The following is a 25272-nucleotide window of genomic DNA, read 5'->3' on the forward strand; positions in this document are numbered from 1 at the left end:
ACGGGCAACGATAATTCGGGAAAGATTTTGTCGCATCATTATCGTAAAATACCTACGATCGTACATCTACGTACGATCGATGTCGTTGACTTCCGCTGCTGGCAATCGTGACATGCTCAGAGAACAATCGTTGAAAGACAAATGTCTGACACTCACACCAACTGGCAGATTTTATCGTTAAACGACCAAAATTTTTAAACCTGGGCGATCGATTTTGGGGACGATAAACGGCTCGTTTAGTGGGCCGACGATCGTTCGTACACCACCAACTATACGATAACTTAACGATAGCATCGGATCGTTCGGGAATCGGTCGTTTGTAAGTAAAAAATCGGTCCGTGTATGGCCACCTTAAGGCTGGCCCAGTGATGTAAGGTGTGAAAATAACATTCTTTTGAATTCTTAAGTCAACAACAAGAACCATAACCACTAATTTCTACCCTTTAGAGAAGAAGACCAGTTCTTCTCTATTTAGATTTTAAAGGTCATCTTTTAAAAAACTGGTCTAGTTTTTCTAGTACGAGTAGAACAAAAGTACAATTCCTACTGCAAAGTTTCAGAATGATTTCATCCCCAAGATCTACTGCAGGCCTTCATTGTTGGACAAAGTCCAAAACAAGGGAAAAATTGAAGATCCTAAGTGAGAAGGTTATTTACAGATACAGAGCAAGCTGGCTTGTGAAAATGTGTAAACATCAGCAAAGTAATTACAGCTATTAAAGGTACAGCCAAGAAATATCAATATTTAACCTCCATGACAGGAAAGTTTCTATTAACCACAGGTAGATAGGATTGCAAATTAATCCAATCATTTTTTTTACCATGGTGGAGTAGAAAAGGTTAAGTGAAAGAGCCAATGAGAGCAGGTAATCACCCCCACAACTAACTGGCAATACAAAGTTAAAAAAATCTTCTTCCACTAGATGTTAATTAAAAACTATATACATGCAGACACCAAGCTATTCTGCCTTACATTTTTATACCCTCCAGTACAAAAGTGCAAGGCAGAATACCATGGGGTCTGTATGTATATCATTTTCAACAAATGGAATTTGTTATTGAATTCGGGAATTTTTCATTCATCTGAAGCGGCAGGAGAATTTATATTTTGTATAAGGATTGTGAGATTTCCATGCTAAATGGAATTATGGCCATTTCTTGTATGTTAACCATATATGGACAAACAAATGCTAAAATGGCAGAAATTCTGACATCCATTTTCTTGCAGTTATAGGTCAACAGCTCATTGGGCTTAGACATCATCAAGGACATGAGGAAGGTATTTAGATTTTTCTCTTGGTGATAGAAAGCATTGTTGCTTTGCCAACATTAGGGATATGTTTGAATGAATCAAGAATGGGAAAACCCATGAAAAACCCATGGGAAAACCCATCAGCTCTAGTATTCAAGCCCTTTAGATATTGCCTTCCTAGTCTTGTACCTCAGCAGCAGAAGCCCTAACAACAGTCAAGTCATGTTCTTTTGCAGGGATCCCCAACCTTTTATACTCGTTAGCCACATTTAAACGGAAAAAGTGTTGGGGAGCAACACAAGCATGAAAAAGGTTCCTTGGAGTAGCAATAGGAGTAATTTTCTACTTAATAGCCCCTATGTGGACTGGCAGCCTACAGAAGGCTCTGTTTGGCATTATACTTGGTTTTTATGCAACCAAAACTTGCCTCCTTACCAGAAATTCAAAAATGAGGACCTACTGTACTTTGATGCCACTGGTAGACTTTTAGACTTAATTCTACTAGATACTGTATATCATGACCTGGATGAATGAGAATCTTCATAGACACACTGGGAGCAACATCCAAGGGGTTGGGGAGCAACATGTTGCTTATGAGCCACTGGTTGGGGATCACTGTTCTATTGGCATGATGGGATAAAATAAAAAGGTGCAGTTTCTTACAAATATCATTACAGAAATAAACATAGGCACAAAGGCAACATCGAAAGCTTTATTTCATAGTGAAATCCAAATCCCAAATATACATTTTATCTGTACACTAAAAATGGGGAGTTTATTTGCAGCAAATAAAACTGAAATGAAGAGTGACTTAGAGAAAGGTGAGTGGGAATGTGCTTGCTTTCTGCAATATCACAGAAGACAAATACATCAATGCAGTCTTGATGGTTTGGTGTGGCCTTTTTAATGTCAATCCTAAATATGCTATAGATATTTATTTCTAGTTATACACAGGGCTCTGAGAGATGAGTGAATTGACAGATACAATGCACGAAGGTTATGTTCTAAATTACCCCTCCATCTATATTTTTATACATTTGTCTTTCTTGTAAACATTCATTGTGCGACATGCAATGCAATTCATACTCACAGTTTCTCCAGGGAATTCAATCCAATAAAGGATCTGTTCTTTAGGAGTGAAATCTTGTTGTGGCTGAGAACCCTGTACACAAAGAATAAACAAGTCTTAACTCTAATAAAGACTGTGGAATAAATAGTCAAAACCCATGATTGTTGAAACTATTATTGCATGTATATTGCCTTTTTTCAATATATTTGACACAGGATGATAAATGTGGAGCTCACAGATTAATAGATTAACGTTGTAAGTGTGACACAAGTAGAGATGTAAGTACATTAGTCAGAATCATTCATGAAGGGAGTTTCATACAGTTTCAAAAACAAAAAGACTAAAGACTAAAGATGCATTAAAATATGAACAGTGTTTTGTGAAGCTCTGAATAAGCAGTATTAGGGAATCCACCCATATACTCAAAAGAAACTATCTTTATACTGTTTTAGTGGAGGGTTTACACCACGTTACATACCATCAAACGTTTCCAGTTCAAATCAACTCGGACAATTGTAAACATAACCAGAATACAATCAACCAAGAATCATAGATGTTCCCATTATCTTTCTTGGCTAATTAGTATATCTCCTCCATGTGATATGTTTGGTCAGGTTAACCCAAAAAGGCTGTATCTGGTTCTTAACTGGTCAGTGCCCACCACTTGTCTTAACATGCCCAACAAGATCTAGATCCTAAATATTCCCTTTATCTGCCTTGGCTATTCAGCATATCTAATAATACACACATAATAATTTGTTTGTTTGGGTAACTCCAAAGAGGCCGTATCTGATTCTTTATTGGCCAGTGCTCACTATTTATGTTACAAGCTGGACAAAGTCTATGTTTCTTTGCCTTGCTTACATAGTTACATAGGGTTGAAAAAAGACCAGAGTCCATCAAGTTCAACCCTTCCAAGTAAGCCCAGCACAGACAAACCTTTACTGACCTATCTATACACTCACATACACAATACCAACATCAATACTAACTGTAGATATTAGTATCACAGTAGCCTTGGATACTCTGCTTGTTCAAGAACTCATCCAGGCCCCTCGTATAGGCATTAACAGAATCTGCCATCACAGCATCACTAGGAAGGGCATTCCATAACCTCACTGCCCTCACTGTGAAAAACCCCTGCACTGCTTCAACTGGAAGCTCTGTTCCTAAATCTAAAGGGTGGGGCCTCTGGTGCACTGATTGTTTTTATGGGAAAAAAGAACATCCCCTATCTGCCTATAATACTCTCTAATGTACTGAGTATGTACAGAGTAATCATGTCCCCTTGCAAGTGCCTTGTTGAACAATGAGCTTCAGATTTCAGTTGTGCCCATTTGCGGGCAGTTTTAAGCTGGCCATACACGTGGCGATCTGACGAAACATCGTCAGATGTGCCACACACCATTCAGGGCTGAATCGGCAGGTAAGGAGGTAGAAACAATAGGATTTCTACCTCCTTCTGCCGATTCAGCGCTGAAGGGAGATTTTGATCAGGTGCCTTCTATGGCGCCCCGATCAAAATTTTCCAACTGGTCTGATCGGCGAGTCGGCCGATATCAGCAGCTTCCTGCGATATCGGTCGACTCGCCGACATACCATACACGCACCGAATATATATATATATTATCGGTGCGTGTATGGCCACCTTAAGGCTGGGTAAAAGTTGGGTTACCATGGAAGAGGAAAGAGAAAACACATTTGCTGCCGACAACATGATATAAATATAAACATTATTCCTTATCTCCATACAGCAAGGTAGTGGGTTAATGGGTCCAGTCCTGGTCAGCTGGTGCTTATTATATATATAATATATATATATATATAAACTGAACATATATATATATATATAAACTGAACATATGTTACAGAATTTAGAATAGCTGCACTGCATCTGGGACCATTTAACTAAAATAGATGTTTCTCTGCCCCCTATAAAAATAATACAATAAACATTTTCTATTTCTAGATGATAAAAGTCAATATATAACGCAGGTCTTACCTCCAGCATTTAAATGATACCACTAAAATGAACTGTCTAATTAAAATACAAAGTATGCCTATGGTGCACTTTCAGATGCAACTCGGATTCTACAGGAGGGCAATGTGATTTGATAGGTTGTGCCAGGAGAGAACTCCAAGATAAATCAGTTGCACCTTCATAAAAGGTTTAGGAAAACAAAGACATAATTATACCTTAACCTTTGGCATTAGCTAAATACCATGAAACAAAATCTAAACTGAAGCCATAGTGGCCTTTTCATGAAGCCCCCAAGCTTTCACAGAACTTACTAATATATTTGTCATGTGAGTGCTAATTAGCCAGCACATCATGGATTTATATATATATATATATATATATATATATATATACTGTATATATTCTTTTTTGAATAGAAAGAATATATATAAGTGTTTTTAAATGTCTTAACTCTGTAGGAAATCTGAGATAAACATGTCTATATTCATCATGTACCAGATACAAATCGGAATGTCGAAAACACAACATACGACACAGCGTGGGGCTGATGATATTCTAACATTAAAAAACGATGTTGAAGCAAAAAAAATTCTTCCAAAAACAAGATCATATTGTGCCTTTGCTGGTACTGATTTACTTCTCTGTAAAATAATGAATATTATACAGTGATGGGATCTTTTATCCAGAACCCTTTAACAAGCAAGCTCTGAAAGACGGCAATGCTATTTCCCATACTGTCCTATATGCTAAATTACTTTTTATATGCCAGTACAGCTGGAAATACATGTAAAGATCTAATTGTTTGGCAAGGTCGCAAAGTGAGTGGATCCCTTCCTGATGCGCCCACCTTGAGGTGATTGGTATCGGGTGGATGATGGGCTGTCTGGGCGAGGACTCCATCAATGAGCCCCAACAGGATTTTTAAACCTGCCCAATCAATATCTTTCTCTCCACCTTTGCCAGAAAATATCACCAACGCAGTGCCCCACGCATCTATGTCCTGCATGTTTCATAACACCCAAATGCACCCACATTTATATTACAGCATCTCTTTGTATAAAAATGGCAGGTGCAAAACCCCATTCAGACTGGACTACTAGGATCTTCCAGTGAGTCCAGCCGTGGACAAATCCCACCAAACCTTTCTTATTTCCATTTAATAGAACTATACCATTTTGCATCTTCCTATTGTACAAGCGGCCTGCAGATGTCAGAGAAAAAAGGAAATCAGATTTAAAAATCTCAATTATTTTATTAAAATAGAGTCTATGGGAGATGGTTTTTCCATAATTTGGAGCTCTCTAGATAACAGCGGTTCTCAACCTGTGGGTCGGGACCCCTTTGGGGGTTGAACAACCCTTTCACAGAGGTCGCCTAAGACCATCGGAAAACACATATTTCCAATGGTCTTAGGAATAATTTTATGGTTGGGGGTCACCACAACATGAGGAACTTTATTAAAGGGTTGCTGCATTAGGAAGGTTGAGAACCACTGCTGTATAAGGAATATACAGATATGGAATCCATTATCCAGTAACCCCTAGTTTAGAAAGTTCCAAATAACAGGAAGGCCATCTCACATATACTGAAATGATTCAATTTTTTTAAAAATCATTCCCTTTTCTCTGTAATAATAAAACAGTACCTGTACTTGATCCCAACTAAGATATAATTACCCCTTATTGGGGGCAGAACAGCCCTATTGGGTTTATTTCATGGTTAAATGATTCCCTTTTCTCTGTAATAATAAAACAGTACCTTGTACTTGATCCCAACTAAGATATAATTACCCCTTATTGGGGGCAGAACAGCCCTATTGGGTTTATTTAATGGTTAAATGATTCCCTTTTCTCTGTAATAATAAAACAGTACCTGTACTTGATCCCAACTAAGATATAATTACCCCTTATTGGGGGCAGAACAGCCCTATTGGGTTTATTTAATGGTTAAATGATTCCCTTTTCTCTGTAATAATAAAACAGTACCTTGTACTTGGTCCCAACTAAGATATAATTACCCCTTATTGGGGGCAGAACAGCCCTATTGGGTTTATTTAATGGTTAAATGATTCCCTTTTCTCTGTAATAATAAAACAGTACCTGTACTTGATCCCAACTAAGATATTATTACCCCTTATTGGGGGCAGAACAGCCCTATTGGGTTTATTTAATGGTTAAATGATTCCCTTTTCTCTGTAATAATAAAACAGTACCTGTACTTGATCCCAACTAAGATATAATGGATCCTTATTGGATGCAGAACAATCCTTGCAGTTTTATTTAATGTTTAAATGATTTAAAGTAGACAAAGTATGGATATTAGTATGGATTAATCTGCCCCATTTCGCTTTGCCGAAAAATTCATTTGTTGAACAGCTAATTTTTACACAGCTAATTTTTACACAGCTAATTTTTACACAGCTAATTTTTGTGGCCATTTAGAAAAACAATTCGCCAATGGTGAAACACTGACAAAAATTTCGCTCATCACTAATGGAGATCAAATTTACAGAAAGACCACTTATCCGGAAAACCCCAGGTTCAGAGCATTCTGGATGACAGACCCCATATCTGTAAATGAAACAAACATGATGGTTCCAGTGTGATTTTATGGAAGATGTGCATTGGCCCTGCTATATGGTTTCACTTTATCTCACTGGAGAGCCCAATATATTGGCACACCCAGTGCTTTAACCTTTTGTACTGCTTTATTTGGCAACATGCATGCAAAATTGTAGGGGAAGTAATAATAAAAGAAACATCATCTCCATTGTAATAACATCAGTATCTAGCATTCTTTCAACAAGTAATTATGGGTAACTAAAGATCCCCATACATGGGCCGATTCTAGCTGCCGATATCGGCCCCTTAGACTAATTCGGCAGCTAATCGGCCTGTGTATGGAGACTACCGACGGCCTGCCTGACCGATATCTGGCTTGAAATTGGCCAGATCTCGATCGGGCAGGTTAAAAAATCTAGTCGGATCGGGGATGTGGTCCCCGGACCAACTTTGCCTATACCCGCCGTAATAATTTGATTGTTTGGCCCCAGGGCCAAACGATCGAATTAGCCTGAATTCTCCCGATACCGCCCACCCGTAGGTGGGGGATATCGGGAGAAGATCTGCTCGCTTGGTGACATCGCCAAGCGAGCGGATCTTAAGGTGTATGGGCACCTTAAGCCTGGAGTTCATGGTATGCCTGTTTTTACAATGCCCACGAGTATTTTACAGTTATACTGCAAATCACACAATTTCAATTTGGGTTTCTCATTAGTTGTTCTGATTCTTTTCATTCCCAATTCTAGGTGTTAAAGTGAAATGTTCCTAAATGACTCCCAGCTTATGTTTCCTTTCACACTTACATTACTTTGCATTTTCTACTTTCAGACCAGCCTGATAAGATCAGAAAAATCCATTTATTTGCCAGCGTAATGGGAATACATTTTAATAGAAGGAGAACACCATCTGAGGCTGTTGTGTTAAATTGGAGAGCTGAATATTTATTATGTGGCATTTTCAAAGCAAAGTATATAATGCAACAACAGTAATTTGCAAAACGGAAACATATGATTGACAACATGCCGTTTCGCTAAATATGTTAATCAGATAAATGCGTTTTCTACTTGTAGCTTTTATAATCGACAAATACTGGATTATGTATCCGAGTCACAGAGGTCAGTATTAAACCGTGTAATGTCAATGTGCTGTGTAAAGGCATATAATTGAGAACGGAGATATATCTCATTTATGTGGTGATAAATAACCATGTTATTAAAAAACAGTATTGGAACTAACAGTTTAAATTAGCTGTGGAGTAGGATAGGGAACATTTACAGCAAGGAAGCAGTGTGCTGCCTTCTTTTGCACTTTGCACACTTCCTTTCTCCCCTGCTGTATGTATGTATGTATGTATGTATAACTTTATTTATAAAGTGCCACAAGGGTACGCAGCGCTGTACAATCTTACAATATGCAAAATTACACACAGGGAGGACAAGTGTTATAACAAATACAATAAATAAGTATAAATGCACAGGGAGCAAGTGCCATGAGGTATGAGACACAGTAGGAAGGAGGTCCCTGCCCCATAGAGCTTACAGTCTAAGTGGTTGGGTAACATACAGGCACAAATTAAAAGGTAAGAGTGCACTAGGTATTTGTATTTTGGCAGGTCTAGCTTTTAGCACAGAGACCCATTTGGCACAACATCATTACAACCTTTTGATAAACCTATTTCATTTACTACAAAACCTTTAAGGAATATGGTATAAGGCATGGTTTGTTCACTGCCACTCAGGGTCGGACTGGGCCAGCGGGACACTGAGAAGATTCCGGTGTGCCCCTACTATGGTGGGACCTGCCAACCCAGGCCTGCTCCTCTACCGGGACCATCCCCTCTCCCCATATTATGCAGCAAGGAGGAGGGAGTTAAAAGGTACCCTGTAAGGGGTAAACAGTGCACAGGGAGGAGGGAAGACGTCAGGAGGAGGGCGCTTAAAGCTGCAGCCCTGGTAGTGCCCAGTCCAACCCTGCTGCCACTGACAGTAATGGTTAAAACATTGCCTCCTTCACCAGACTATACTGTTAAACTGCATGCAAGTCTACATGGGGGTGGGCTCTTTTTTTCATGGTCTCTATAACTACTCTCTTTAGTTGGCTTAGACCCCACGTCTCTGGAATCGAGACGTGATCAAAGTCAGGGGTTACATATAGGGTTCATGTGAGCCCTCCCCATTACTCCCTGGACCTGAATCCTTATAATGGTACTAAGGCACAGCCTCAGTAACTGCAATGCTGACACAAATCAGTATGGTGGTATGGCAAACACTTTCTATACGGCATAATTACTGATGCAAATGTATGTCCATGTTGGTGCTTTCTACTACAGAGCAGCTTGATAAATTATCACTAGCATCTCCTACAAATGTATTTGATTTAGAAAATACACAATCCTCTTCTTTCTTCTGCCTTTGCGCATGCGCAGTGAGTGAAAAGTCAAACTTAAACAAAAAACTCAGCTTTTTCACTCTACTGCACATGCATTGGCCCCAGGATTTCAAAGACAGATAAGAGAAAGAAAAGGATCAATCAGTTGCATGAACCCCAGGACAGTGCAGTTTTCATTTAACGGGAGCACTGGCTGTGAGTATCAAGTAAGCAATTGCAATCACTGGGGATGCTTAGCATTTGGCACCCCCCCCAGTGATTGTAACTTTCCTTCTCTTTTGAACATTAAGAGAGAAATCCAAATATATTAGGGAGCATTCACTTAGCCTGATGCAGTGAGCAAAGTTTAAATTACTTTCTATTTTATGGGGTTTCTGGGATATTAGCAGTTTTAGATTTTTATACTGCCAGGCAGGCTTCGGCTCAGTAGCTCTCTTTGTAGGCCAAAAGTTTCTGTGCATTTCCTGTGCACTTCCTGGATTCAGCTAAACCTCAGGCTGATGATTATCAGTTGAGCTAAAAGCCTGGTATTAACAGCCTAAAATGCATTTTAGAAGCTGCTAAAAAAATAGATTATTTGTTTCACTTTTTCTGTGTTCAGTGTTGATGTCAGCTTACTTGACTACAGGCCAACAGGGCAGGCTGAAATCAACACTTGATTTAGGGATGAACACAGAAAACATTAGCAAATCTGCATTAGAATTTCAGCATGCATTTATTTCACTAGAAAAAAAAGGCACAAAAAGCACCCATGATCCATAATGTATTTTAGCACAAGAAAAAACGCCTATTAACTTCAATGCATTTTGGCATGAGAAAAACCCCTCTGCCTTTAATGCATTTGGCACTAGAAAAACATATGAAAAATGGCCATTGTCTCCACTGCATTTGGCTTGAGAAAATATTAGGCAGAAATTTTCCCATGAATTTAGCAAAAAATCTGCAAATCCATTTTGCTAATTTTTCTGTGATTTTGTAAATTTTTCAGCTGATTATTAAATTCTAATAAACCTTGCATCATGACTAGTGATGGGCAAAATGTTTCGACAAAATAATAGCCACGGGAGACAAAATAATAGCTGTGTGACAAAATAATAGCCGCGGGCGACAAAATAATAGCCACAGGTGACAAAAGCAAATTTCGCAAATTTTTCGCTGTTTCGCGGATCTTTTGAAAGATTCACAAATTTTTCGGCAAAGCGAAACGGAACTGATTCACTCATCACTAATCATGACATTTATATTCTATACATACAGTATATTGTGTGTCTGCCCCTAAGCTCAGTAAGTGACAGCAGGACAGAGCATGGGCAGTGAATCAGCAGAAAAGAAGATGGGGGGCTACTGGGGCATCTTTGGGGGGAACAGATCTTCCCTGCTAAAGGGCTGTGGGGGCCTTGGGCTGGAACAGAAGCACAAAACATAATGTACAACATTTCTACCCTACTTCTTTAGTTAAGCTTTAGTTCTCCTTTAAACAGGGCCCCCAAATTACAGTATTAATTTAACAGAATAAAGTTTGTATCCATTTATATTCAGTCTCTTTCTGTGAAATACTGGTATAGGGAAAACAAACATGATATGCTCCTAATTTTAGGAATGCTTTCTAAAACTATTTCTACAGTATGTACCAGTTGTTTCTAGTTCACATTCTCAAAGGAATTATTGTGCGAGATGTATAGGCAGATATGTTATGTTAGGCTTTAATACATAGACATTCCTCTGGAGAAGCCTATAAAACCACACTGCAGGAAGCTTGGGTTTCATGGCTGAATAGATTGGAAGGAAGGATATTGAAAGGGCATATTCTGCAGAATAGAACAGAAATTATTAAACTCACTACAGATTTCAGGATTTCCCATTACAATGTGCATGCATAAAATCTGATAACATTTTTTTACTTAACTAATACCTGCTTTACATTATGACAATGCAACGTCTGAAATAGCAATTCTTGGCAAACTAATTGGAAATATCTTTAGGATGACTTATGTGATCATCTGCTTTAAAAAGTAATTAAATGAGACAAACTGAAAAGGGGCACTGGCTGGTGCAAGAGAAAAAGACATTACGAGTAATAAGACAAGCAGAAGAAAATGTACTTAAAGGGACACTATACCCTTCTTCAGAATTGTTCTTGGCACAAGGGCATACTTATGCTGACATAGCTTTTTGGTGTGCCTATGGCTACGATCCAATAAGGGGATTGTTGGAGAAGTTGCAAGAGGCCAACTCAACCCAGAGACCATAACATGTAACCATAAATTGTATTAAGCAGTAAGGGCAGGGTGAGGGTGGATAGATGAACAAGCAGCAGAGGAGTGTGGGGATGTGGGCAGGACTGGGAGCATGACCAGGACTGGTACGTACCTAGCCCCCCCTCCAACATTGCACTCTAGGCACTTGCCTCTTCTGCCTACCTCTAGTTCCAGCCCAGCCACCAACTGGCAGGACCCAAGGGGGTCCACATGTAGCCGAGCCATAGATAGGCATGTATAATGTAGATCTTGGTCTAATGTTGCTCCAGGTTACACAAATCAAGGGGAGTCATATTTTCATCACAGACTGGAGGACATTTAAAGGTGGGATGTTGGTCTCTGGGCCTTTCTTCATGAGAGGAAGATGTTCCTTTCCCTCCAGTAGGTTTGAAGATGCCGTAATGGGTTTCAGGGCCAGTTGTCCCCTGTTGCTTCCAAGTCCTCTGTCCTCTATGCCCTAGAACATAAATTACTCCCTCTCTTATTCACTGTCCTTCTACATTCAACTTTTGGACAGGAAATACAACTGTACATACTGAAAGCTGGTAAATTCAGCAAAGAGAACAACACCAGTACCTCTATGGTCTGTTGCAAGACTGCTAGCCAAATTACAGGATTATATAAACCTTTATATCCCATAAAGCATGGCACTAATAAGCCACTGATATGGCATACAAGATAAGCAGTGATAGTATATAAGCCCATGACAGAGGTCCATTTATTGCCCTGTTAACAAGGATTGAATGTTTGTCCACACTTCCTTCTAAAGGATTATAACACAACAGAAGGGCTTTAGAGAGTTAATAAATCTTGTAAACAGGATGGAAGATCTGCTTTTTTTTCAACCGCTTAACGAAGCTTATTTCACTTGTTTATTATTTCATAGTACAACTTTGTGTGTTGAATATGTACTAGAATAGCAGCACAGTACATATCCTGCTGTGGGCAGGGGCATGGTTGTTTATTTAGGAATGGATATTGTTGGGCAGTGCTTGAGGGAAGAAAAACATTTCCTTAGTTATCAGCAAAAGATTGGTTTAACAGTAAATATCCCCCAATGCCTTTCCATACTCCCCTCTATTCCTTGGTTACTTGTCCATCAAATGGTGCCAGGAATTTTCCCTAAGACGGTGGCACAGATATGATTGGCTCTCCACTGCATGCAAAAAGAGGGATTCTTCAGAATGACTAATGGATATTTTCTGTTGCACGTCAAACTCCGCAGTGACATCCTTTCACATGATAAAGGGTTTAATAGCTTTCAATTTTCATGATAAATAGCCTCTCTCAGGGGACTTGACATGACTTCTCTAAAAACAATTTCAATACTTCTAAAGCGAAAGAGAGATTTATATTTCTAGGTGAAAGGTAGCATGGGTTTAATAACGTAGTGAATTCTGCACACCTCTGGGGGGGAATAGTTATATTCTTGTGTAACATTTAGACCCTGTTTCTTGTATTGAATGTTTTTATAGTATTAAAACTATTTCATGTTGGCTAGCACTACTGAAATGGATATTTAATTGCCTATAATGTATACAACATTCTAGTCTAGGCAATAAGCAGTAAAATTATTGATTCTATTCATACCCTATACAAAGTATGAATTACAAAAAAGACTCAAGCAGGAAATATGTCTTTATACTATAAGTACAGGTAACGCTCGGGACCAAGGGTATTCCGGATAAGGGGTCTTTCTGTAATTTAGATCTCCGTACCTTAAGTCTGCTAAAAAATCAATAAACCATTAAATAAACCCAATAGGGCTGTTCTGCCCCCAATAAGGATTAATTATATCTTAGTTGGGATCAAGTACAGGCACTGTTTTATTATTACAGAGAAAAGGGAATCATTTAACCATTAAATAAACCCAATAGGGCTGTTCTGCCCCCAATAAGGGGTAATTATATCTTAGTTGGGATCAAGTACAGGTACTGTTTTATTATTACAGAGAAAAGGGAATCATTTAACCATTAAATAAACCCAATAGGGCTGTTCTGCCCCCAATAAGGGGTAATTATATCTTAGTTGGGATCAAGTACAGGTACTGTTTTATTATTACAGAGAAAAGGGAATCATTTAACCATTAAATAAACCCAATAGGGCTGTTCTGCCCCAATAAGGGGTAATTATATCTTAGTTGGGATCAAGTACAGGTACTGTTTTATTATTACAGAGAAAAGGGAATCATTTAACCATTAAATAAACCCAATAGGGCTGTTCTGCCCCCAATAAGGGGTAATTATATCTTAGTTGGGATCAAATACAAAGTACTGTTTTATTATTACAGAGAAAAAGGAAATCAGTTTTAAAATTCAGAATTATTTGATTAAAATGGAGTCTATGGGAGAGAGGCTTTCCGTATTTTGGAGCTTTCTGGATAATGGGTTTCCAGATAAGGGATCCCATACCTGTACTGTAAGATTAACATTTGGGGGCAGATTTATCAAAATGTGAGTTTAGAGCATAACACGTAAAACTCACCCATGTTCTATTCATTCCTATGGGATTTTTGAATTGTATTTATCAATGGGTGAAAGTTATAACTCACCATTTAATAAATATGCTAAAAATCCCATAGGAATAAATAAAACATGGGTGAGATTTTATGTGTTATGCTCTAAACTCACATTTTGATAAATCTGCCCCTTACTGTTTTCTTTATATTAGCTGACCTCAAACGACATAGATCTTACCACAAAGTGGGTTCACTTTGGTTAATATCTAAGGCATATTTGGGCATAACTGGGGATAGCTAAGGTAGAATGAGGTATGTCCTAATTTTTCCTTGATTTACAAAGAGGAATTTTACATTTGTATGTACTGAATGTTTAGTGTAGCCATGTCTAGTACAGGTATGGGACCCCTTATCCAGAATGCTCGGGACCTGGGGTTTTCCGGATAAGGGGTCTTTCCGTAATTCAGATGTCCTACCTTAAGTCTCCAATAGGATTGTTTTGGCTCGAATAAGGATTAATGATATCTAAGTTGGAATCAGTTACAAGCTACTGTTTTATTATTAGAGAGTAAAAGGAAATCATTTTTAAAAATGTAAATTGTTTGATTAAAATGGAGTCTATGGGAGATGGCCTTTCCGTAATCGGAACTTTCTGGATAATGGGTTTCCTGATAAGGGGTCCGATACCTGTTATACAACTGCAAGCTGCCATTATTTTCTTATCATATATATTTGCATTTTATTCAAGGAGACAGTGGCCTCTTTTATATTACCATAATAAAATGGAGTATTTGTATTTACTAGGCAATGATGCCCAGGAGCTTCTCCAAGTTTCCCTAGCAAGAGACATTGCAATATAGCCATTCCAACGTCTGTAGATATAAAATTCCCAGCAAATTTGTAGAACAAAAAGAGCTGTGAGGCCACTGGTTGCTGTGCTTGATGTAGATAGCAAATATGTAACTGATGTGAACTAGCTATGAAGCACATAAGCAGAGAGTTAATACATTTAGGCCCAAGTTTTCATACAGGTGAAAGTTTAAAGCAAAAGGACCAAACGTATTCAATTCTATATTTAATATTACAAAAATAAACAGTGTATATAACAAAAGATGTTACAAAGAAGAGACATACAATTACAAACAGTAAATAAAATAAAAGGAATAAAACACGGAGAAACCCTATGTATGTTACCAAGTTAGCAATTTCCTTTGTCCCCGCTGGGAAGAACTAGGCACATACCCCAACAGAATTGGGTCCTCAGGTATGAACTTTAGTTACTGGATCTTTTGCCCTTTTCTGGATATTTTTATTATTTGTTTTAGGCCAGTTTGTTTGCAATACTGGTGCTTGCTAGTATCCAATATTGTAATAAAAGTATGGGCTTGCTGTGATCCACATATGGGTGATCAGAATGATACTAAACATGAGGGGTGTCTCAAGTTCCAGACCCCCAGAAACAATCCCTCCTAATTGGTGGGCATAGACTGGCCCCGTTTGGTATCATTGGGAAGCATGGGACCTCCTCATAACCAATATGTGATTTATAATGGGGTGGACCCTATAGCAGAGAGGAAATGGATCATTTCCTATAATCCATATATTTCTCATAGCTGCTCCCCAACAGATCAGAGAAACCAATTGTCCCAACTTCCTTGCCCAAATGGTCTGGCTCTGAATTGTCCTATATGCCACTAAGTGACACCTTTCCATAGCCTCCTCCTTGAATATCTAAATAAATGCCTCTTTGTGGGGCTGCAACCTAATGTTTGCAGTGTTAACCCTTATAATGCCAGCACAATACTAGTAATATTTTGCCTAGGACCCACTGATACCTTAAAAAGTTCCCTTATTAAGCAGATCCATAACATGTAACCCTATTTTTACCAGGGTATTTTCTGACTTTGAGGTGCCAGATGAAACACTTGAAGGACCTGGTTTATTGCACTGATAGATCAGTAATATTGCTTGTTAACACCTCAGACTGCTGAAGGCTGGAAACAGGGTAGGAACTTGATTGGCAGGTCATTACATTTTTTTTGGTTATATAATGATTACAGCCTACAAGACAACATTTATGGAGCAGTTAAGTCTAATTAGCAACGTAAAGATAAAGAAAAATTGTATTCGGGTCATAAACTAACCATTTTACTATCATTTTTTACAAGGGCGACTAAGATAAGGATATGTGCAATAAATCAATCCAAGCCTCTCATTAGAAACAATACAGATTACTTCAAAATGACTAATTTTCATTAATACAGACAATTAATTATACCCGGATGCCATATATCAACTGCATTGAACTTGAATGGAAGTAGCTGCCATATTAGGTATAAAGTTTATGTCTTTAACCCCAGGATTCCCATGTGTGTATCTCTGCAGAATAGATGATATACATAGTAATGCCACATAAAACCAAGTTCCCATAATTCTATGCCCTTTTATTCAAATGCTTTTAAAAATAAAAGACAGACACCATAGATATACCAGATATGATTGGGAGAGCAGGAAATGAAGGACATTTGTTTGCTTAAGAAATATGTAGTTAATATTTGTAGCCCTACATTTATTTATAAGGTTTCTGTATATGACAAGAGGTAGATGGGTACAATGAGCAGCTTAACTGGTCTGGATACTGCAATAACTTCAGGAACCAACAAATCATCACCATTTGGATCATTATAATTACAATAACACACCAGCAAACTGGTTTATTTATAGGATCGTGTTGGCATATGGGTCCTTTTCAAATTTTGGTTGTATAGTGTAAGCTGAAATTATTAGGCGGCATGTCGGTCTGAATTATATTAATCTTTTCTTGTATAGTATTCAATAAAAATACATAAAAACTCTAGTTCCCAACTGACTTAACCCCCGTGGACATATCATAAGGATGTACAATGCTAGACCACTTACATTGAGATAGATCTGGCAGGCACAATAATGTATGCATGTATGTATATCTTTATTTATAAAGCGCTACTTATGTACGCAGCGCTGTACAATAGAATAGAATAATACAAACAGGGGGTTATTAAAATAATAATAGATAATTGCACAGTATAACAATAAATACAGATAGATACAGTTGCAATAAGTTAAGAGTCAAAGGCACAAGAGGATGGAGGTCCCTGTCCCGTAGAGCTTACAAGAGGAATTCTTCTTTAATGTCTGCCCTACAACTTGCTGAGATATAAAGTAATAATCTTGGACTAAACAGAAACTGGTATATATAGCAGTGTGCTACTCCAGGCAGCGCCGGATTTTAGGACAGCATCCCTAGGCAGACTGACTCAAGTACCCCCCATGCAGGGTGCACTCATACACATTATAGGTTCTTTCCGCCTGCCTCACAAGTTCCTACAGACACCCACACTGTAACATGCAATGCTCCGAGTGTCTATAGCAGGGGTCGGGAACTTTTTTGGCTGAGAGAGCCTTAAACACCACATATTTTAAAATGTAATTCCGTGAGAGCCATACAATATGTTTGGCCGCGGATGGTGCGGGGCAAGGTAGGGTGGGTCCCAAGGATGCCGGATGCGGATGCGATGCGGAGGAGGGCATGGCCTGCGCTCGGCGGATAGAAGACGTGTTCTAATGCTTAGAACACGTCTTCTATCCGCCAAGCGCAGGCCACGCCCCCCGTTATTTTTTTTATTAAAGATTTGGCAGTGAGCCAGATGCAGCCATCAAAAGAGCCACATCTGGCTCCCGAGCCATAGGTTCCCTACCCCTTGTCTATAGGAACAAAAAAATTCAGATGCAGCTGGACGACATGTCTCCCTGAAACATATGCTGCCTTAGGCCCAGGCCTATGTGGCCTTCCCACAAATTCAGGCCTGAGTGTGGGCATTACAGCCATTCATTTAGAAGAGTTTCTGTTTGGGTTGGAAGCTCCAACAGATTCACATATAGAGGGTGCAGGGACAGAGGGAAAGAGGGGCCCATTCATGAAACCACAATTTTTTTTTTCAGAAAAAATCGTATTTCTTCTCATTTTTAGACCTTTTCGTAATGACCATGATAATATTGTTAAAATAGTACGACTTTTTTGTGGTTTTCGCTAACTTCCACGTAAAAGTCGTATTTTTAGCAAAGACTACGACCATTTCGGAATTCATTCAATCTTTGGTATTGTGATTATCTTTTGCCCAGGTTGGTGCTGCAGAGTGCCATTGAGCCCTATGGGAGACTTTCCTTGTGCCGGGTTGGAGCTGCAGAGTGCCATTGAGCCCTATGGGAGACTTTCCTTGGGCCGGGTTGGAGCTGCAGAGTGCCATTGAGCCCTATGGGAGACTTTCCTTGGGCCGGGTTGGAGCTGCAGAGTGCCATTGAGCCCTATGGGAGACTTTCCTTGGGCCAGGTTGGAGCTGCAGAGTGCCATTGAGCCCTATGGGAGACTTTCCTTGGGCCAGGTTGGAGCTGCAGAGTGCCATTGAGCCCTATGGGAGACTTTCCTTGGGCCAGGTTGGAGCTGCAGAGTGCCATTGAGCCCTATGGGAGACTTTCCTTGGGCCGGGTTGGAGCTGCAGAGTGCCATTGAGCCCTATGGGAGACTTTCCTTGGGCCGGGTTGGAGCTGCAGAGTGCCATTGAGCCCTATGGGAGACTTTCCTTGGGCCGGGTTGGAGCTGCAGAGTGCCATTGAGCCCTATGGGAGACTTTCCTTGGGCCGGGTTGGAGCTGCAGAGTGCCATTGAGCCCTATGGGAGGCTTTCCTTGGGCCGGGTTGGTGCTGCAGAGTGCCATTGGGTCCTATAGAAGGCTTCCAAAATCGTGCATTAAAGTGTCAAAGCCAGCCGCTTACGATCATTCAGATTTGAAAAATTCTTGACTTACGGATCACAACTACGACCAAGAAAACAATTTTCTTGCAATTTTCACAAATCAGAAATGATCGTGGTTACTCCAAATTTTTTCCAATCATGCTTTTAATTAGCAAAATTCGTGGTTTAATGAATGGGCCCCATAGTGTAAATGAGGACAAAAGTCCAAGGATGGGAAGGCCTTTTACTGGGATTATCTATTTGCCATATTGGGGGCATCCAGTTGTTAAAATAAAGCTTAAGCTGCAAATGTGAATGTTTTTTGTTTTATTTGTAGTTTCTATAACTTTATTTAGCTGATGTGCAAGTGCATAATCCAAGTATAATGAATATACCTTCCAGAGCTTCTGCAGATGTGCTCAGCCAATGATTCCCTTAGCAATAACATGACAAGGACACAGCAAAGAAGAACAATAATTGTGCCAAAGCCCATGAGAGGAAGGGAGGCAGATTAGACAGGGTAAGGGAGCATGTCATTGCCCTGGAATTATTGACAGTAATAAATGCAGCCATGTTTGAACTATGGATTTTTGCACTACCCCCTACAGCACTCTCATTGGCATAATTAACAAAAGGATTCCGGAAAGCTGAGGAAACTTTCCTGCTGAGCAGTCACTTCACAGTATGACACCTTTGCTCATTAATACTAGCGAACACAGTAAGGCCAATGCAAAAATGCAAAATGCTGGGGATTTATTTACTCAGAACACTACTAGGAGAGATGGATTAAACTGATAACTAGTAATGCTAGCTCAGCCCAGTGGTTTTCAGAATATGGGCCAGATTCAATTGAGTGAGAAAAAGTTATCTCGTGGTTTATCAAGTGGAGACTAGTGATGAGTGAATCTGCCCCATTTTGCTTTGGCAGAAATTTGCGAAACTGCGAAAAATTAGCGAAATGTGTAAATTTCCGCTTTTTACTATTGGTGGAAAAATTAGTGCGGAAAAATTTGGTGCCTGACAAAAAAAAAGTTGCGTGCATCAAAAAATTGACACACGGGACAATTTCTTTTGATGCACGTCATTTTACACATTTCGCTAATTTTTCGCAATTTCACAAATGTCCCGTGTGTCAATTTTTTGATGCGCGCAACTTTTTTTTTTGTCAGGCACCAAATTTTTCCATACTAATTTTTCCGCCAATGGCAAAATGTTGAAATTTCGCTCATCACTAGTGAAAATTCATGGACGAGAATAAATCCAAGAAGAAAAAACTCATCCCCTAATTCAGTTCCAGTTTTTTCCCATAGACTTCAATAGAATTTAAACAGTGAGAGTTTTTCTGAATTGAATTGCATCTTAAATTGAATCTATTCCATCAGTTTTCACATAATAAACCCTTTTTCTCACTGAATTGATCGGCCCAGTGTAAGTTCAAGCCTCCCTCTCACATTAACATCCAAAATTTGGCCAGCCCCCCCCATAACCTTGGTTACAGGTATAAAAACAGATATTTTTATATGAGCCATTTAGTAACAGTTCCATGAATATATAGGGCAGGCAATAAAGGCAGTTAAACAGATCTCGGACAAAAGTACAAAAGCACTAAGGGCCAAAAAACACTCCCCTTAGTGCTTAATCAAGGAATACCTCCATTCAGGGTCTGATAAAAAACAAAGCACAGACAGCCATGTCCTTGCCAGTTGCCATAGGGCAGGTGAGAAGAACAGGGCTCCATTGAAAGCTTCTCCCTAAATAACAGGCAGGGGGCGGGAGGGGTACATCTACATGCTACCCCATCTACCACCCCCTCATGAATTCATTGGGGGATGCAGACCTCTGGGATTTGTTCTGGAGCACAGAGACCTGTGACAATTCGTCTATGCCCAGGTCTTGGTACAAAGTAAACAAAACATGGCAGATTGTGCCCATTTTTTGCACTTTGCACACTGTCCTGCTCGTAATATATGACCCCTAAGTGTCCACCCAAAATCTCACCCTAAATAAAATTTAAACTGGGCCTTCAGGACTATCCATAACTATTTAGTACAGCAAACTGGCAAATCTCATCTTCACTAGCCTTTCCCTCACCACTGCTTTGGGCCCCTTTAGAAAGCCAGTCCCTCAACTTTGCAAAGCACAGCTCTAATCCCTCTATTATAACTTTAATCATAAATCATAAGAGCAGCAAGGGAAAGTGGTAATGTATGGCTTATCCATCCAATATCTATATTGTGCAAAAAGTCATATATTCAGTATATGTCACTTATGTACAAATAGACCAGGTTTCCTAGAGAGAGAAAAAATGTACTTATCTGATTGGTCAGTATAGCTGAGTGATTTTTTTAGAAATGAGAGTCTTAACAGATTAAAGCAGAATTAATGTAGGACTGAGCCATTCTATAAAACCGAATGTTGACTTATATGGCTAAGGAGGACATATTGTGCAAAACAGTTCCATAAAGGAGGATAAAGCGCGTATTGTCATTTCTTAGTTTCACCTCACTAAGCAATTAAATAAATGCTTCATCTGAAATTGTGTTACAGCAGAGTTACTTGGCTGTACACCAACTAATTATAATCACATTCTATAATCTGGAATTGAGATCCTGGTGTCAATCTTGTCACTATCAATAAAATGTTCTTATTCTGGTTACTGGTTATAAAGAAATGCATTTTTAATTTGAAGCAAATTAGGCTGAAAGATTTAATAAGAAGAACCATTTGGGCTTTTAGAGTGCCAGATATTATAATGATCCGATTGATGGGCAGTGTTTTCAGTAATATAATAACTCGGAGACAGAAGGAACCATTGGGTAGCCGTCCCTTCTGCCACATGGAGTTTATTGTTCCAGACAAATATGAAGTGCATCGTATCATTGGTCATAAAGTTCAATTGCTTGCAGTTACACACTAAGGTTGATTGTTCTAGCAATAGATTTTTGTGATGTCTTGTGTACTGGATAGCTTCTTTTCCCTAAAAATGCATTTACAGGGCACCTGGTCATAAAAACTACATTTAACAAATAAGTGCAACCTTTAATGGACCTCACCATTTGTCTTCTGCTCTGTTTCTCTATGCTGTTGTGCATCCAATGGTAATGTGGCATACATAAAGCATATTAGGTGTGGCAGTTCCTTAGTTGCTCGAGCTTGTACAATATCACTCTGCAACCTTGTGTTTCTATAAACTTTAAAGTGTGGTTGTGAAAAGGTTTTATCTATAAATGTTAAAGTACAGTACAAATGTGGTTGGGAAAAGGTTTTATCTACTGTAAGTGTAAAAGCCTACTTTTATATACTGTAGATGGAGTATTGTACATATTTAAAATGGAGACAATGGAGATTTCATCTTCCATGCATGTTTGATCCAGCGATGTTGAAAGTATTGGAAATCTTTGTAAGAGATACAGTATAATCAGTGCAGATGGGGAAGTAAATACACTATATATTTGAATTACTGCAGCAAAGCACAAGGAAAACTAGACCACTGGCATCCAATGAGCAGGTGGCTACCATCTACTTAATATGAATGCACACAAGTGTTGGTGTTTTGGGGATGCAACTGTTCTTCAAAAGTGCACCAATCTCTGCCGGCTTTCAAATAAATCACTAATAATAAATAAGTAAATGCCGCTACCATAAGCGGAGAATAATAAAGGCTTAGGGAGGGTTAAGTTCCCCCAAAAGACAAAGCATCATATAACGGTATACATTCACGAGCCCTCCTATGGATAGCCATATATTGGCAGCCTTCCCAAGCAAAACATTCACCCTTCACCCCTGCCTCGTAAAATGGGTGAACCCAGAAACAACAGATCAGCTAGAATACCCATACACAGTATATGATTGTGTGGGTGTGTGTATATATATATACATGTAATATAGTCACATTGGTACAACACAGGCATGTTAAGCACCCTATAGTATGTATCTATTGCTATGGATGGGGCACGTTTTAAACAGATCCAACTGTAATGTCGCCTACAGTATATATATTTTTATATATATATCAGTTCAAAAGGATCCGCACTCCATTATATCAAGGATAAAGGCCCTAATGTTGGCCAAAACATTAAATACACATTTATGAATATTAAAGCAATATAATGGAGTGTGGGTCCTTTTGAGTAGATACTTATTATTGACCCAGCACCCACTTTACTAGATGGTGGCTGAGAGTACAGACACACAGTATACAGTATATATATATATATATATATATATATATATATATATATATATATATATATACAAGAACAAACAGAGCACAAAAAATAATTATAAAGATAGTGAGCCGCACACACAGGGACTTTGCAAAAAAATAATAAGTTTATTTAGAAAAAAGGTCCAACGTTTCAAGCACCAACTGTGCTCTTCCTCAGGGTTTGTCCCTTTTTTCTAAATAAACGTATTATTTTTTTGCAAAGTCCCTGTGTCTTTATACATATATATATATATATATATATATATGTATATATGTATATATTGTCCCTGAGGAAGAGTACAGTTGGTACTCGAAACATTGAATCTTTTTTGAATAAACTTTTTCACTTTTTTTGCTAAGTCCTTGTGTGTGCGGCTCTCTGTCCATATATATATATATATATATAAAATATATAAATTAGTCCATAGGGTACACACCATTTGCAGCAACAAAACCTGGGTGCTAGTACCAAAAAAATGCACTGGAACAAGGACAGCACTCCTAGGATTTAAAGAATTGTGAGCAAAATGTAAATGCAAAAATAGATTAGGTTTTTTTTAGTAATAAACCTTTCTGCTGTCCTTGTTCCAGTATATATATATATATGGAACATTGAATATGTGTGTATGGGGGGGGGGGGGGCTAATATCCTTCAGTTCTATGAACTGGTTTTTTTTCTGTCTTTGGATAAAATTTCCCCATATTTATTGAATAATATTCCTGTTGATTGGATCTCAGCAATGTGAGATTCTCATTCGCACTATATTATCCCTACAATCAAATTCTATAAACTTGTACTGGAACTCTAGTTTAAGATAGTAAGCTTCTTGTTCCCTTTGAAAGGCTCACTGCCAGCTTATCAGTAGAGTGGATAAGTGGAGTTTGATCCAGTGAATATTAAGGAGGCATGAGACTGCTGGTTATAAAAAGGCAAAGTATCCCGATGCCTAAACATCAGTTAATCAAGCTTGCAAAACCATAAGGCTTTACTCACTCTTTAATAGTTCTAGGATTGAATTAAGCCAGTGCTGTAGTGATATATTCCCAGACAAGCTAAAATTTCGTTCACTGAAATGAGCAATTAGTCAGAATCCACTAATGTGCTGATGTTTATGTCTCATAATACCCCTTTTCTTTTCGCGGTTGCCTGTTTCCTCACAATAACACAAAAAGAAAAAGCTTAAACCGTTATATTCCATATGGTAACAACATTCCTCCGTGGGCTAATAAAAAGAGTGAAACAGTTTCATTGTCTGAAAGGAAATTATTTCTTCATGTTATTTCCAAGCTGTTAAGTAAACAAATATAAAGCAGAAAAATCTGTCTGTGCATGTTCCGTAGTCCGTATTTGCCACAGACAAGCGAAAATCGACAGCGGTTTGACAATAGGAGATGTATCACGTCAAGCCTCTTACCACATTTAATGGGACAGTTAGCTAAATCCATTTCCAATAGGTTTCTGTGGTTTTTGTTTTCTATGGATTTTTGTTCTGCCTAGTTGAATTAATTACTCTACAACTATGTTAATGACACTTTGTGGTTTAACAACATTTTGTGGTTTGAAAGAATCAGCTTTGTCTTTCAGCGAGTCTACTCATCAACTGATCTGCAAAATAAAATTTTGAATATAATGTATCTAATGATCCAAAAGGACCTTTCACTGGCTGATTTGCCATTGGTGCTGAGTTATGAAGAGAAGAGCAGCTTTTCCTTAGCACAATCCTCAATAGCCACCAACTTTCCCCCTGCTCTACCGCCCAGCCCACAGTACCCCAGTGTTAGTACCTTCACATCAATGAAAGCGTTATCTCCAGCCAATGATAGCAATAGGGCAGGTACTGGTGGGCTGGGAGGGGTAGAAGAAGTATAGATATTTCTAAAGAAGAGAGTGATACATAGAGTATTTGTGTTAAGGTGGACATACGTTATAAGAGCCACTCATTTTGGCCTCATATTGGACTTATCCGATGACTTGGCCCTAGGGCCAAATGGGTCATGACCACATTTACAAGCCAATGCAGTCCTCAATCCAAACAATCAAACATGTCCGCTCAACATATGCCTGATTTTTGCCCAGATATTGGTCAGGTAGGCTCGTCGGAGTGCACCCTACATGGGTGTAGAGATGTAGCGAACTGTTCGCCGGCGAACTAATTCGCGCGAACATCGGGTGTTCGCAAACGCGCAAGTTCGTGAACTTTTCGCGTATGTTCGCAATTTGGGTTCGCGTGGCGTTTTTCTGCTGCGTTTTTTCTTGGCCTAAAACCACCGCGCAAGCCACACATGGCGTTTTTCAGCAAATCCAGTTTCCATGGTGGTAATAGCGC

The 25272-nt window shown here is 38.9% G+C and overlaps 1 protein-coding gene across 1 annotated transcript in view; it reads right to left on the bottom strand.

Moving 5' to 3' along the window:
* Window positions 1–25272, bottom strand: part of adgra1 (adhesion G protein-coupled receptor A1) — a 426613-nt gene that overhangs the window by 393632 nt on the left and 7709 nt on the right. Inside the window, exon 2 of the mRNA XM_018095935.2 lies at window positions 2343–2414. Coding sequence (XP_017951424.2) covers window positions 2343–2414 — 72 coding nt within the window. The remainder of the gene's footprint in view (window positions 1–2342; window positions 2415–25272) is intronic.

This window comes from Xenopus tropicalis, chromosome 7, assembly GCF_000004195.4.
Source record: "Xenopus tropicalis strain Nigerian chromosome 7, UCB_Xtro_10.0, whole genome shotgun sequence".
Classification (NCBI taxonomy): domain Eukaryota; kingdom Metazoa; phylum Chordata; class Amphibia; order Anura; family Pipidae; genus Xenopus; species Xenopus tropicalis.